The sequence below is a fragment of the Salpingoeca rosetta genome (genome assembly GCF_000188695.1).
Source record: "Salpingoeca rosetta unplaced genomic scaffold supercont1.6, whole genome shotgun sequence".
Taxonomy (NCBI): domain Eukaryota; class Choanoflagellata; order Craspedida; family Salpingoecidae; genus Salpingoeca; species Salpingoeca rosetta.
This window is the reverse complement of record NW_004754928.1, coordinates 1,178,647-1,192,296: the sequence shown is the minus strand read 5'-3', so window position 1 is coordinate 1,192,296 and position 13,650 is coordinate 1,178,647. Positions and strand designations below refer to the sequence as shown.

At 53.9% G+C, this 13,650-nt stretch overlaps 8 protein-coding genes across 8 annotated transcripts; 5 read left to right on the top strand and 3 right to left on the bottom strand.

Annotated features, from left to right (window-relative positions):
* Nucleotides 1–5: 5 nt before the first annotated feature.
* On the top strand, nucleotides 6–1,197 carry PTSG_02830 (uncharacterized protein; the record flags this gene model as incomplete). Its single annotated transcript, XM_004996283.1, has 4 exons — nucleotides 6–116; nucleotides 388–525; nucleotides 717–791; nucleotides 1,012–1,197. The coding sequence occupies 4 exons, from the start codon at nucleotides 6–8 to the stop codon at nucleotides 1,195–1,197; spliced, it is 510 nt and encodes a 169-aa protein (XP_004996340.1).
* Nucleotides 1,198–1,806: 609 nt separating this feature from the next.
* PTSG_11927 (uncharacterized protein) lies at nucleotides 1,807–2,215 on the top strand (the record flags this gene model as incomplete). Its single annotated transcript, XM_004996282.1, has 2 exons — nucleotides 1,807–2,003; nucleotides 2,134–2,215. 2 exons carry the CDS (start codon nucleotides 1,807–1,809, stop codon nucleotides 2,213–2,215), a joined length of 279 nt encoding a protein of 92 aa, XP_004996339.1.
* Nucleotides 2,216–2,307: 92 nt separating this feature from the next.
* Nucleotides 2,308–3,763, bottom strand: PTSG_02829 (uncharacterized protein; the record flags this gene model as incomplete). The annotated part of the gene is made up of 4 exons (XM_004996281.1): nucleotides 2,308–2,554; nucleotides 2,648–3,132; nucleotides 3,249–3,379; nucleotides 3,481–3,763. 4 exons carry the CDS (start codon nucleotides 3,761–3,763, stop codon nucleotides 2,308–2,310), a joined length of 1,146 nt encoding a protein of 381 aa, XP_004996338.1.
* Nucleotides 3,764–4,089: 326 nt separating this feature from the next.
* PTSG_02828 (uncharacterized protein) lies at nucleotides 4,090–5,460 on the top strand (the record flags this gene model as incomplete). Its single annotated transcript, XM_004996280.1, has 1 exon — nucleotides 4,090–5,460. The coding sequence occupies one exon, from the start codon at nucleotides 4,090–4,092 to the stop codon at nucleotides 5,305–5,307; it is 1,218 nt and encodes a 405-aa protein (XP_004996337.1). The 3' UTR covers nucleotides 5,308–5,460.
* Nucleotides 5,461–5,637: 177 nt separating this feature from the next.
* Nucleotides 5,638–6,540, bottom strand: PTSG_02827 (uncharacterized protein; the record flags this gene model as incomplete). The annotated part of the gene is made up of 1 exon (XM_004996279.1): nucleotides 5,638–6,540. The coding sequence occupies one exon, from the start codon at nucleotides 6,538–6,540 to the stop codon at nucleotides 5,638–5,640; it is 903 nt and encodes a 300-aa protein (XP_004996336.1).
* Nucleotides 6,541–6,938: 398 nt separating this feature from the next.
* PTSG_02826 (uncharacterized protein) lies at nucleotides 6,939–10,050 on the top strand (the record flags this gene model as incomplete). The annotated part of the gene is made up of 5 exons (XM_004996278.1): nucleotides 6,939–8,157; nucleotides 8,305–8,352; nucleotides 8,879–9,300; nucleotides 9,457–9,629; nucleotides 9,762–10,050. 5 exons carry the CDS (start codon nucleotides 6,939–6,941, stop codon nucleotides 10,048–10,050), a joined length of 2,151 nt encoding a protein of 716 aa, XP_004996335.1.
* Nucleotides 10,051–10,442: 392 nt separating this feature from the next.
* PTSG_02825 (uncharacterized protein) lies at nucleotides 10,443–11,018 on the bottom strand (the record flags this gene model as incomplete). Its single annotated transcript, XM_004996277.1, has 1 exon — nucleotides 10,443–11,018. One exon carries the CDS (start codon nucleotides 11,016–11,018, stop codon nucleotides 10,443–10,445), a length of 576 nt encoding a protein of 191 aa, XP_004996334.1.
* Nucleotides 11,019–12,470: 1,452 nt separating this feature from the next.
* PTSG_02824 (uncharacterized protein) lies at nucleotides 12,471–13,250 on the top strand (the record flags this gene model as incomplete). The annotated part of the gene is made up of 4 exons (XM_004996276.1): nucleotides 12,471–12,522; nucleotides 12,820–12,977; nucleotides 13,030–13,214; nucleotides 13,238–13,250. 4 exons carry the CDS (start codon nucleotides 12,471–12,473, stop codon nucleotides 13,248–13,250), a joined length of 408 nt encoding a protein of 135 aa, XP_004996333.1.
* Nucleotides 13,251–13,650: the final 400 nt, after the last annotated feature.

Genomic DNA, 13,650 nt, shown 5'->3' with positions numbered 1-13,650 from the left:
CAATCATGGTGGAAGAAGTGTTTCGTGGACGCAACTGTCCAGTGGCGAACAGCACGCGATGCTCTTTGAGCGTTGTTGCAAGGTGCTTCAATGTTGTGTCCACGGAGGGGGACAGCGTGCGGTCCTTGGTGTTGGGAATCAGACGTGGAGAGGTGGAGATGTGGAAATGGGGTGGTGTGAGTCAGTGGCAGCTGCAAGTGCGATCGTGAACAGAGCAGATGGCACATCGTGGCAAAGAACCAAAACGCAAGGATAACAAGAGCACCACAACCGGAGCGGACAAGGCGAGAACACACACACACACACACTCACTCACTCACACACACACACACACACACACTCACACTCACAGCATCCTTCAAGCAGCCGTGATGCCATGGACACGAGTCACCGACTAGCCTGCCAACAACAACAACAGCAACAGTGGTGGCAACTGCAAGCACAGCGCCCAGCGATGATGAGGGCGAACAACAGCAGCAACAGCAGCAGCACATGGGAGAGGAGGAGGAGGAGGAGGAGGAGGAGGTCGCGGCATGTTGACACCAAAGGAAGGACAGTGAAGGAAGGAAGTGGAAGAAAAAGAAAACACACGAGAAAAACAAAACAAAACAATACACCAGGGAAGGAAAGGATTCCCAGTTTTGCTGGCTGTGTTTCCTTCTGCGCAAACACTTTCCTTCCTAATTTAATTGCCCTGCGATGATTTGCTTTGCAAGAGAAGGAATAACCTGGCACTTTTGGCAACACGCGCAAGTGGATTTGGCAAGGGTGCAGAATACAGAGAAAACAAGGTGTGGGTTTTGTTTTGTTGTGCTTTGTACTGTCGCGCACGTTGGCTTGGTTTGGTTGTGGATCAACAACAGCACTGTCGCTTCCACACTGCACACCGCATCAGCAGCTGCTCCCATCATCATGGCCGCCATCACCCGCACAGACAGCCAACGACGGCGTGCTTCCGAATGTGTGCTGCCTCCTTCTTCCACCTCATCGTTTACTTCCGAATGATGACAGCCACTGGCAGTGGCACAAACAAGGATGCATGCTGACAGCAGAACAGCAGCAACCGTGAAGACAACTGCGCAGTGTCACGACACCTCTTTCCTGCACTCCGTGCACGGCCACACCTCACTTCCCTTTCCTTCATCGTTATCATCATGGACGGCAACCTTTCTTCGCGCTGCACTGGCTTGGCAGTAACCACCATGAGACCATGTGAGATCGACATGCAGCATGTTTTGTTACCCTTTCTCTTGTCACCATGCTTTCTCTCAGACATGCGTACACACTACTGAACTGTGCAGTGCAGCCATCTCACGTTCACTGTGCGTGCGCCTTCCTGCGACCATCCCATTCCTGTTTTGCAGCGCGAGTGCTTTTGAATGACACCACCATCCACAGCCAACTCAACTCAGCAGCTCTCTCGCGCTCATACACATCGTGCTCGATGCGTGCATGCGTGACGATCTTTGCTGCACGCAAACGCTGGCGCAGAGCAACATGTGACTCGCAGTTCACCAACACGCACCTTTGCGCTGACGCTGCGAGAGGAGAGCAGCAACTGCAACGTGGCTATCCGAAGCTGAAACTGGACGATTGACGCGCTATGTGCTGCCAGGCAAGAGTAGCCGTCGCCTGTGTGTGGATCGTTGGCGGCGCCGACAGACGGCAACACAGTGCACTGTCACTCACTCCTCTTCATCGCGCAGAGGCGATGCGGGCGTTTGCGGACGTTGCATTGGTGGCATCCTCGCACACGTTGCAGCTGCTCCACGAGGGCATGCACGTGTTTGTGGGCAGGCGGGACGGATGGCAACGTATTCTTCGCCGCATGATTCGCCACGTGATTCGCCGCGTGATTCATCGCATGATCCGCCATTCTTCCTGCACCACGCGTTTGTGGACAAGCAGCTGTGGTACGACTGGCAAGTGACAACGCTTTGCAACAGCAACATGCCAGTATCCAGCATCGATGCTGCACATGGCGCTTTGCCGGATCTGAGGAGGTGCCGGACAGCGTGGCATCAACTGTGCGTGTGTGGTGAACTCTTAGTGTCTCCCTGTTTTCGTTCTTCTTGCCTTTCCTTTCATCCGCCATCCTTGATGGGGCCAGGTTGATGTCACATCATCTGACAGAAACGGCATCATGGTTTATCGTCCCCCACGAAAAACAGTGAACATGCGACAACGCACGGTGAGGAAACGAATCGTGTCGTGAAGTCACGTCAACGTACGGGAACCAAGAACAGAGGGTTTAGGTCAGTACGCAAATCAGTGCAGGTGGGTTTGAGCGTGTGCACAGATGTGATATCAAGGTGCAAGTTTGGCCTGAAGGTCACCATGTGTTCGTTGCGGACTTTGCATCGAAATGGTTTTTTCATCACTGACGTTATCCAACTCGATGGTAAGCGTCTTCGCAAGCTCCGCATTGTCGGCTTTCTCGAGTTTGAGGTTCTCGCGACCCTGATCTGCGCTGTTCAAAGGAGACCGAAAACGCCAGATCGTGCTCTGCTCCACACAGGTCAGGAGGTCCGCAGAATTGTCGAGACCTGTCAAGCTGCATACGAGAACATTTGTTGCAAGGGTGAGCGAACGAACTCACCATGCAATACGACACGCGTGCATCTGTTGTGGCCGGTGTAGAACCAACCTTTGATCATTCACTGTGACGTCAAACAGAGTAACTTCGAATGGACGATGCGTCTCGCCAGAGAAGTCTGGGTGCAGCAGCTTGCAGAAAGCAGTGTGCCCACCCTTGAAGCGGTTCAAGTAGTTTGTGCTCTTTCCCACATACATGATCCTTTTCTTCCCGTCATCAAGCTTGCCTGCCGTCACCACATACAGTGGCCACAGTGGCTCGTCCGTGTTGAGCAGCTCCTCCAACTTGTCAAGCAGTGTAATGCTCAAGGCCTCGCGGGCAGAATTTTCAATCCATTGCAGGAACGCGGTGGCACATGCTTCGCCATACTCCTGCGCACCGACACCAGGTGCTGCCTCAGCATGGTCGTGGTGAGCAGCGAATGCATCGGCTCCTTCCACAAGGTCTTCTGCGGCATTTTCAACGTCGATGCGAAGCCCGTCAAAGTCGAGATCAGCTTCAAGCGGGTACAAGTCTTGAAGCTCGCCAAAGGTGTCCTGGCACGGTAAATGATCGCAAGGTTACCATCTTTCTATCACATCCCTTCCACACATGCGAGAAAACTAACATGGAACAGAAGAAGCATTAAATCATCGATGGCACATGCTTCCACTTCGAAGTCAGCACGATGCTTCTTGAACGCCTTGATGATGTTGCGCACGTCAGCGATGGGGGCTCTCACGTCCCCCGCGTTCTGCGCGTTGTCAAGACTTGGGAAATCTTCAAGGTCTGACTCGAGGCCTGCTCACAATCACATCCCAACGACAGTGTGAGAAACGACACCGCTGCAAACGCAAGTACAGGATTTACTCACTAGGTTGCAATGAGTGGGGCCATGGACTAACCGTGTACGTCCACCTCTTGAACACTGTCAGCATCGTCGTCGCTGTATTGCTGCCTCACATGGTCCTCAAACTCACTGCCTTGATTGCGCTCTTGCTCCTCGTGCACTGCGTCCAAAAACGCCTGCATCTGCCCCTTCACAGCGTCGAACGTGTCCTTAAGGACCTGAAGAATCCCATGCCTCCTTTCTTCGATGGCGTCGGTTGCACTCTCCTTGTTGTTCACCACAAACTCGTTGTAGGCTGGTTCCATCGACACAGGGCGGAGCACAGGTCGCTCCGCCATTTCGTGCTTTCGTGGGCGCCATAAGTTCGTTTCGGGTGCAGTTTGACAACAGGCATTGCGCCGATAGCAGTAGTGGCAACAGTCGAGGGCAGAACAAAACGAAATGACGTGTGCTGAAGGGGTGGGGCTTGCTGGATGTCGCAAACGAAAAGTGCTGCGCCAAAGGGGTGTGGCGAACGCGGCTCCGGAAATTCCCGTTTGAAGAAAGGGGCGTGGTTCACAGAAACGCGTGATGTGATGACGCACGGTGTGTGGAACACCATGCAATGTGACTGCCGCAAGCTTCTTTGACACTGCATTTACTTCCCCCCTGACTTCGAATGAGAATGATTGTTGCGCTGTTGCTCTTGGTTGTAGCTCGAGTGGCGTGTGGTGGAAAGGGCCGGCTCGCTGTTGATGAGCTTGGAGCGCTTCACTTGAGTGCTTCAAACGGACAACCTGTGTTCGTGAATGGCATTGATGTGAGTTTGATGTTTGAGTTGCTGGGGCAGCAGAACCAAAGGGTTGAGGCCTCTGTGACAACAATGCAAAGACGTCTTGAGTATTTTGAACGCTCGTGCTGCTGCGTCAACAACAGGAATCCAACAATCAACTTGGATGTGAATGTAGGATTTGGCATTAATAAGTGGCGAGGTGGTGTGCTTGCCAACAACGGCCTTGTGTATGGCATACCATCCCATTCATCTTCGGTGCTGATCCTTGACCCCATTACAAAGACGGTTGACGTCACCTCCATCACTGGTCTCACGGACGTTGGTGGAAAATGGGTGGGCGGTGTGCTTGCTGATAACGGTTTCATTTTCGGAATACCGTCGGATGCTTCGATGGTTCTCATCCTGGATCCCGCCACCAACACAGCAGATACAACGACAATCGCAAATTTGGGACCCGATGCAGCCAAATGGAACGAAGGCGTCCTTGCCAACAATGGCAAAATCTATGGCATTCCTCATAACTCTCAGAATGTTCTCATCCTTGACCCCACCACAAACTCTACGGACACGTCAACTCTGGCAAATATTGCGGTCGGCACACGCAAGTGGCGTGGTGGAACACTCGCGAGCAATGGCAAGATTTACGCCATTCCATCTCACTCTCCCGCAGTTCTTATCATTGATCCATCCACAAACACCACAGACACAACGACGATTGCAAGCCTTGGTCCAAATGAATACAAGTGGTTTGGTGGTGTGCTTGCGGATAACGGCAAGATCTATGGAGTTCCGCACAACTCACCAGCAGTCCTCATCATTGACCCCGCCACGAACACCGCAGACACAACAAGCATCACCGAGCTTGGTGGAGAATCAGGCAAATGGAGTGGCGGCGTCCTCTCCAACAATGGCCTGATGTTTTGCTTCCCACACGATGTAGCTACCGTCCTCATCGTTGACACGAAGGTGGACACTTCAAGCATGATCGCCATCACAGACCCTGAATCGAGTGGTGAACGCTGGGACAATGGCGTTGTTGGACCGAATGGCCTTGTGTATGGGGTGCCTCTTGACGCAACTTCAGTCCTTACCATTCATCCAGGCTGTTAATTGACCCTGCAGCGGCCAACTCCTTTGGTGTGTTGGAACCACAACCCTTCTGCCCTTGAACACAGATTCATGTCTGATACTTTTGTTCGATTTTTCTTTGATCTCCACAAGGCTCGTGCACCACGACATACAGCCTGAACTTCAGTGTCGGTGAAGGAGTACTAAGGGATGGTTCTCTCTCTTCCTTGTGTCTGTCTCTTCTCCCCTTGCTTGATTGTTGTTACTCGGCTTTTCACCTTCTCCGCTTTACTTGCTCCTTCATCTCCTGCACAGTACACAGCAAGACCTTACTTTACATTAGTCACCCACACACATACACACACGCGCCACTTATGAACACGAGCAGTGTTCGCCCGTGCATGTTGAGGGGCAGTTTGTGAGCTCAACCCCTGCATCCACACACATGCATCCAGATATGGTGACACCAGTGCAATTCACAGAGGTGATGCTGGTTTGGAAGAGAAGAACGTCGCCGTCCACATTGGTGATCTGGCCAAACTGAAAAGAAGAGAGGGCGGGGTTGCGGGCAATGTACATATTCCCGCCCACGCTGACGATGTTGCCAAAGTCGACCGACGTGAGGACGTTGTATCGGAGGCTGAGGAAGCCGCCCACCATCGTCAGTGCGCCAAAGTCGATGTCAACCGGCCCGTTGCTGTCGGCATGGATATAGCCACCCACGCGGGTGATGCGTTTGAGATCCAACAGAGTCAGGTCGTTGTTGTGCAACGACATGTCTCCGCCGACGCTTGAGAGCAGGCCAAAGTCGATGAAAGTGAGGTCGTTCCTGGACAAGTTCACGTCGCCATCGATGGCTTGCATGACCCCAAACGAGAATGATGTGAGACCTTGTCCTTCCACGTCGATGTTTCCAGCTTGATCAATGGACACAGCCACGCCAGGGTTTGCTGCCTGCAGCAAGGTACTGGCCATGACATTCTTCTCGCTTGCCACAGCAGCCAGCACAAGCTGCAACGTGTCTGCGAGGCGAGCGGGTTCCCGCAGCTGACTTTGCATTTGCTCCACATCGACCCCATTCACCAGCACACGAGGTTGGTGCTTGACATTATTGTTGCTGTTGCTGGCTGTGGTGGTGTTGATGTACAGGGTGCCCCACTCGTCCTCCTCAATCACCGCTGCATGTGCGAACAGCGTATTGTTGTTGCTGCTGCTGTTGTCGTTGTTGTGGTTGGGGATGGTGGTGTTGTATGCACAGCAGCGCAAGGAGGGCATTGAGTGTGCTGAGTGTAAGGCAAGCGAAAGAGGAAGGACATCGCCTCATGACTGTAGGACTGTGAGAGGAGGGGGAGACAGAGGGAGACACATGAGTGACCTCGTTCTCTCTGCGAGGACCGAGGTCATGGGAAGATGAAGGGGGGTAGATGGTCTGGTGTGAACGCACCAAGCACAAACAAAAGAACAAGCACAAACACAGCACAGCCAAACGCCTTCTTCTCTGCTTCACTGCTTCCTGCTGTCTGTGCAGAAGGCTGATGTACGATTTCCATCACTTCTCCACACCCACACTCAGCACAACAGCAAGCAAAGAAGCAGGCATCCAGCCAGCAAGCAAGCAAGCAAAAGCAACAAGCAACAAGCCTGCCATCACCAGCTCGCCGTTCACAGTCATAATGATGATGATGGCTGCCCGCTTCCAACCCCTCCTGCTGTTGCTGGTGCTGGTCGTCGTTGCACGCGTGTGCGGGGAGGTGGTATTGGAGGAGGATAAGGAAGGTGCACTGCACATCAACACAAGCGATCCAGAGAAGGAGCCCGTCTTTGTCAATGGCGTGGACGTCGGAAAGATGTTCAAGTTGGTGCAGCAACAGGCCAGCATGTTGGAGGAGCAGGTGGGTGTCAACGATGAGCTGCAGCAGCGGCATGAACAGCAACAGGAAGCCCTCTGTCGCCGGTTTCCGCCGTCAACAGACATGACCACCCTGGCGAACGTCGGCACAGGAGACGCCGACTGGCTTGGTGGCGTGCTGGCAAACAACGGCCTCATCTACGGCATCCCACACCGCTCTGCTTCTGTGCTCATCATCGACCCGACGACCAATGTCGCCGACACAACGACCATCCCTGGCTTGGCCCCAGACGCGCGCAAATGGGGCGGTGGCGTGCTGGCACACGATGGCCTCATATACGCCTTCCCATACGATGCCGAGTCCGTTCTGATCATCGACCCCATGAGCAACAGCGTGGACAATATCACTTTGAGCGGGCTCCCTGCTGGCACTGGTCAGTGGATCAGCGGCGTGGTGGCTGCTGACAACGGCTTGATCTATGGCATCCCGTGGCGTTCCTCATCTGTGTTGATTGTGGACCCGGCCATGAAGACAACTGACACCACAACCATGGCTGGGTTTGCAAGTGGTTGCTGCCAGTGGTATGGCGGGGCGCAGGCGGACAACGGCCTCATCTACTCCGTTCCACGCGACCCCCAATCCGTGCTCATCATCGACCCAGCCACCAACACGACCGACACCACCTCCATCGCGGGGCTCGAAGGCGACGACAAGTGGCAGGGTACCGTGCGTGCGAGAAATGGCCTCATCTACGGCATCCCTTTCAAGAGTACATCGGTGCTTGTCATTGACCCGGCCACCAACACCACAGACACGACCTCCATCGCCGGCCTTTCATCTGAGCACGGCAAGTGGCGTGGAGGGTTGCTGGCGCCAAATGGAAACATCGTTGGCATTCCCGCCATGGAGTCAAGCGTGCTCATCGTGGACCCACGCACCAACACAACCAACTTGTTGGAACCATTTGCTGTGGACGCTGGCACCAACAAGTGGTATGATGGTGTGCTTGCTAACAACAACGGCCTCATCTATGGCCTGCCAAGTAGTTCGAAGGACGTCCTTGTGGTGGATGCAGGGTGTTGAGTGGATGTGTGCTTTGTTGTTGTGGGGGGGGGCGGAAGAAGACGGAGGTGTAGATGGGAGTTAACATGTGTATGGGGTAGTGCGGTTCATGTCTTCCTCCCCTTAGATCTGCTCTTCCTGCACAATGAGCCAATCGCACCACACCACTCCGCTAGTGTGGTAGCGTGCTCAAATTAGTTGCACGTGTCTGTGGGTGACAGCGCATGTCCTACAGACCCGCCCTTTTTCGATTCCCTTTCAATGCTTGCTGCCACACGCCAACCTCTGGCCTCTCCACCGTGACGCTGTGACGTGTGCCGAAGAGAAATCACATCATCCACCAGCAAAGCAAGCAAACATCTATCACACACTCGTTCTGTCAATCTATGCTTGGTCGTTGGTTCAAGTCAACAAGTCGGGTGTCGTGAAGACCTGACTGACTCAACCGTTCTTATCTTGCTTGCCAGCAAGCAAATGCAAACAGAATTGTTTTGCACTTTGGAAGAGTAGTGAGACACGCCCTCCCACAGTGTCTCGCCAAACCATTTGTCATTCAACCTTTCAACGAACCCTTCCCCAACTCACCTCTCTCTCCCTCGCCCGCCACTTCACGCCAGCCAGAAACAACGAAGAACAACAGCAAGCAGCAATGTGTGCTCACCAACTTGCTTCGCCACGACCTTGGGTGGACTTGTATGCAGAGGTGCACAAGCGCCCTGCACCACAAGGAGGCGGCAGCAACATCTTGGACAATCTGCTTCTGAGGCATGGGCTGTATGAAGTGGGTGAGTCGAAAGATGTGGGTTCACTGTTTGGTGTGGCTGGCCCAGCCCTGGACAGCTGGATTGAGCGGAACCACAACAGAATCGTCGACGTTGGCGACATCAGGGCTTTGAGGGTGTTCAAGGGCACCAGCAATCCATGCATGGAAGCCGTGCGTCTGTTGGCGGTAGCGGCGGAACTGCAGAAGACCATCCACGTGTACTCGTACTTGGCCGACGTGCCGTTCATTGTCCGACCACCACCTGGATACCCTCCATCATCAGAAGTGACAAAGATCATCCACCGCACAGACGGGCACTTTGCCAAAGCCAAATCAGTCTGGCTACGTGAAAAGATCCTGGTGCGAGCAACCTCAACGGTAGTGCCGTTTCGCTCTTGTGCCTCTTGTAGCCTTGCACGTCATCTCGGTGACCAGCGCGCCAGTTTGTTTGCTTGGCCATCTCACACCTTATTCCTTCATTCGCCCACGTGCTTGCGTGTTCTTGTTCTCCTTCAGGCCACACTCAAGAACTTTTTCCTTCGAGCTGGGAAGGGCAAAGTCATCATCAAAGGTGTTCTTGGAGTCCTTGGATTGATCCTTTTCATTGTCCTGACAGCATTGCTGCTCACATATGGCAGTCCCGGCACCTGTTCAGACATCAAACTCGAAAATACCAACGACACGATGGAGTAGAGTGAGGCATACAAGAACTACGCGCACTGCCTCGCCACACGAAGCCGATCGCTGTCCGCCTTGAGCACAAACTTTGGAATTCTGGGAGTGGTTATGGCCATCATGTTATCCCTCATCCAACATCGAAGGGGCCACAGTCTCATCAGATCGGGATGGCTGCTGGCGTGTTGGGTTATCCTGTGTTGTGTTGTCATTACATTCACGGTCGCATGGAGCGTCGTGCTGAGAGTTGCGTTCCCGGAGTGCCCGGACGTACATCAATACCCCAGCAAGATGGACGCTGACTACATCGAGGATCTGGTGACTTGTCGAGAGGCTCGCACGGAGTTCTTTGCGACATTGGCCGATGGCATCACAGCAACAATCGCAATCTTTGCGGTGAGCGTGGCCTTGGACAATGGTGGTGCCGAGGACTGATGGAATACCTCTCGTGTCAACAACACAATCAGAGAGGCCGTTCGGGTCGATGCCTGTGATGTGTAGTTATGTACCATTGACTGTTTCATGCTCCCATCTCGTAGTGTGGTGTGGTTGTGGAGTTGGCGGTGCGGTCGAAGGTTGTTGAGCTGAACTGTTGTACTCGTCTGTGTCATCGACTGCATGCTTGCTGAAACGCCTTGAGCAGGAGCTCACGACCCGTTCAAAATACCACAATAAACAACACGAACTCAGCTGACTGTTCTCACGCAAAGACGGGTGGACAGATCGCCGTGCCATCGAGCATGCGCTGAACACGCCACAACAACAAATGATACGACGCGCTATTCTTTGCTGCGAACCGCCAGCACACAGTCATTTGGTGCACCCCATCACGAACAGCCGAGCATGCGAATCTCGTCCGTCCCCAGCTCCCTGTCTGCAAGCGCTGCATACGCCGAGAGCGATACTGGTGGTGCAGCAGTGTTTGCCGATGGTGACGCCGCTGCGGCTTCTGTCGTTGTTGTTGATGACGGTGATGGGGTGAAGAAGACGACGATGAAGATGATGGTGATGCCATCAAGGGAGTCCGCGACAGAAGGGTGCCCCTGAACGGCCGTGGCGCTGTCGCTGTAGCCGTCGCCGCAGACATGAGGTAACGGCGGCACCGTGTTAGGAAAGGAAGGTGGACAAGCCCTACTGCTGCCGCTGTTTCTGCTGCCATCACAGCTGTTGTTGCTGTCGTTGCCGTTGCTGCAGATGAGGTCGAGATTTTGGCGGCTGCACTGCAATCCCGCTGCAGCGGTGGCAATGTGCTTGTGATGATTGGTGTTGTTGACAATGTCGGCACCATGGCATGCGTCAGGGACGGTGTCACTGCTGGCCCATGTACAGGTGCATGCAGTGCTGGTTGGAATGGGCGTGATGCCGCTCCCAAATAGTAGTTGCAGGAGTGGTGCCGCGTTCATTATGGTGGCGCTGTCGCGTGTGGTGTGGATGGATGTACCCTCTCTGCCATATCCTCTGCTTCGTGCACGAGCTCCTTGTCCTCTTCCTCGCCCACTTCAGCCACGCTCATCCCCAGTCTGCTCTCCTGCGGTCGCCCATGCTGTTTGACTGCGGGTGGTGGCAGCAATGTCCCATGTGTGCGTTTGTGTGCGAGTGCATGAGTGTGTGCATGCGTGTGATCGAGGAGGAGGAATAAAAGTGATGAACAGGGACGTGACTGCAGCCGGCTTACATTGTGTGCGCATGGAGGTCGAGCGTCGAGCAGGTGCTTGCATGAGAGTCGGGGAGGGGGGTAGTTCTTGTGGCAGACGCTTCCTGATATGGTAGCAGCAGGGTGGTGTGAAAGGTGGTCAGGTCGGATTGGAAGGTTGTGGTGGGTGGGAGCAGTCAGTGGAGTGAGTAGAGTGTATTGCATACACGCTGTCTTTCTACGCACACACACACACACACACACACACACACACACACACACACACACACACACACACACACACACAAAAACACACACACAAACACACTTGCTGTTTGTTGCCTTTGCCTGCCTGCTCCTTCTTCATGTGCAAACTCTCAAAGCAGCAGCAAGCTGAACACGTCCAGCACGTGTGTCATCTTCTTGAACCGCCATGTGTGCGACACAAAGAGCACGGTTCCATTGCCCACTGCATCGTGGAGTGGCTGCCACTGCTTGTGCAACAGATCAATAATACACGCACAGCAGCTGTCCCTCTTGTTGTACCACAACGACGACGAGCTGCTTGCTGGCTGGCTTGCGTGAACGCGAGGAAGGCGTTCTTTGTGATCGCATCCACAAACCAAACCATCCACGCAGTGTGCTTGCTTGTTTTCTGTCCTTTTGCTTTCTGTCCTTTGCTTCTTGTTATCAACAGTGGCGCTCACATTGACAAAACGCACCGCGCTGTTTGCTTCCTTCTTTTGCTTGCCATGTTGACAGAGAAGGAAAATCCTTGCGTTTCTGGCAACACCTGCCACCCGATTTGGAAGCACTTTCCCGCCCTGCAGCACAAAGAAAAAGATAAAACAACACAACAATACACAATACACCACAACAGTTATTGTGTTGTCGCACACACTCCACACTGCCGCAACAAGCCAGCCACCAACGCTTGCTCGCTCTGTTGCTCGCTCTGTCGCTTGCTTGCGACGCATGTGGACGCCATCTGTGCTCTTGTTCGCCTTCTTCCTCGTTTGCGTCACTGATGGCTCTTGCCACAGACACAGACAGGTGCACCACAGTGGTGGCAGGACCATGTGTTGTGCAAGAGAAAACGAGCGAGGCGGTTGATGGGCAGGATCACAGCTCTGGTTGACACAAGGTTGACACCTTCCCTTCCACATCAACACATCAACACCAGCCATCCATCCCACTGATGGACTCAAGTCAGTCAACGGGCATGGTGGACATGAACGGTGTGCTTGCACCAGTGCAGCAGTGGAGCACAGATGGTGCAGGAGCACCCATCAACCAATGGTGAGGACGCCTCATAGACACAACACACCATCGTGCGACACGTGACGTGCGTGACCTCAGCCAACCACAGAGATATGGCAACATGGCATGGGTGGCGGTGCAATGGCCGATAACAACAACAACAACAACAACAGCAAAAGCTTGACCTGTGCGCAGGGACGTGCATCTGTGCTCATCGTCGATCCCTGACATCCACCCCTGTTCGACGCAGCGACCACAATTCCAGCGATAAACGGCCTCATCTACATGCTGACTATCATCCCTTGCTGTAGACAAAGACAAGGCCCCTTATCAGCGACTGCAACACTCTATCCACTATCCTCGATTGATTCAAGAACCACCAACACAGCTGTCTGATGAAGCATGCCAGCTGAAAATGGCGTCATCCACAACGGCTGCATTCCACAAAGCACATTCTCTGGCACTCGTGGTGCGGGAGGCGACCTCACATGCATTCAACGACCTCATCTACAATGTCCCAGCCAGCAGATCACTCGACGACGCCGACGATGCCTGCGATCGACACAGCTCGACATGCAGCGATTACAGTGCAGTGGTCTGGCGGCGTGCTTGCGTCAAACGGCAACATCAACGACCAGCATCAGGAGGCGTGCTTGCTTGCTGTGAATGATGGCCTTGTCGACTGCATTCCTCCCGCCAACGCCGAGTATGTGCTTGTCATCGACCCAGGATGCTGGGGTGAAGACATGTTGTGCGTGCGCATGGGTGCTTGTCTTCTTCTCTACTTGTGTGTTCGCTTGCCTGCTCGTCTTGGATCTTCTTCGTGGGATGTGTTGCAGCGCCCTTCTGTTTCTTCTTCCACCACTTTGTTCTGTCTCCCTTCCCTCCTCCCTACTAGCCTGCAGCCACTTTGCACACCCACTGCTGCTGTTACTCCACCCCATTCTTGCTTCTGTCCCACGTCATCCTTTCCCTTCTCCTTTTCACCTTGTCTTCCTTTTTGTGCGCTCACCACCCTTGCCGCGTGTACTCCTTCCATGTTGCCGTGGCTCAAACCAACACAGTGAACCTGCAGCGTTTGCGACCATGTTGTGCACTTGCTCCTCATCGTGTGATGGAATCCACGACATCTTGTGCAACCA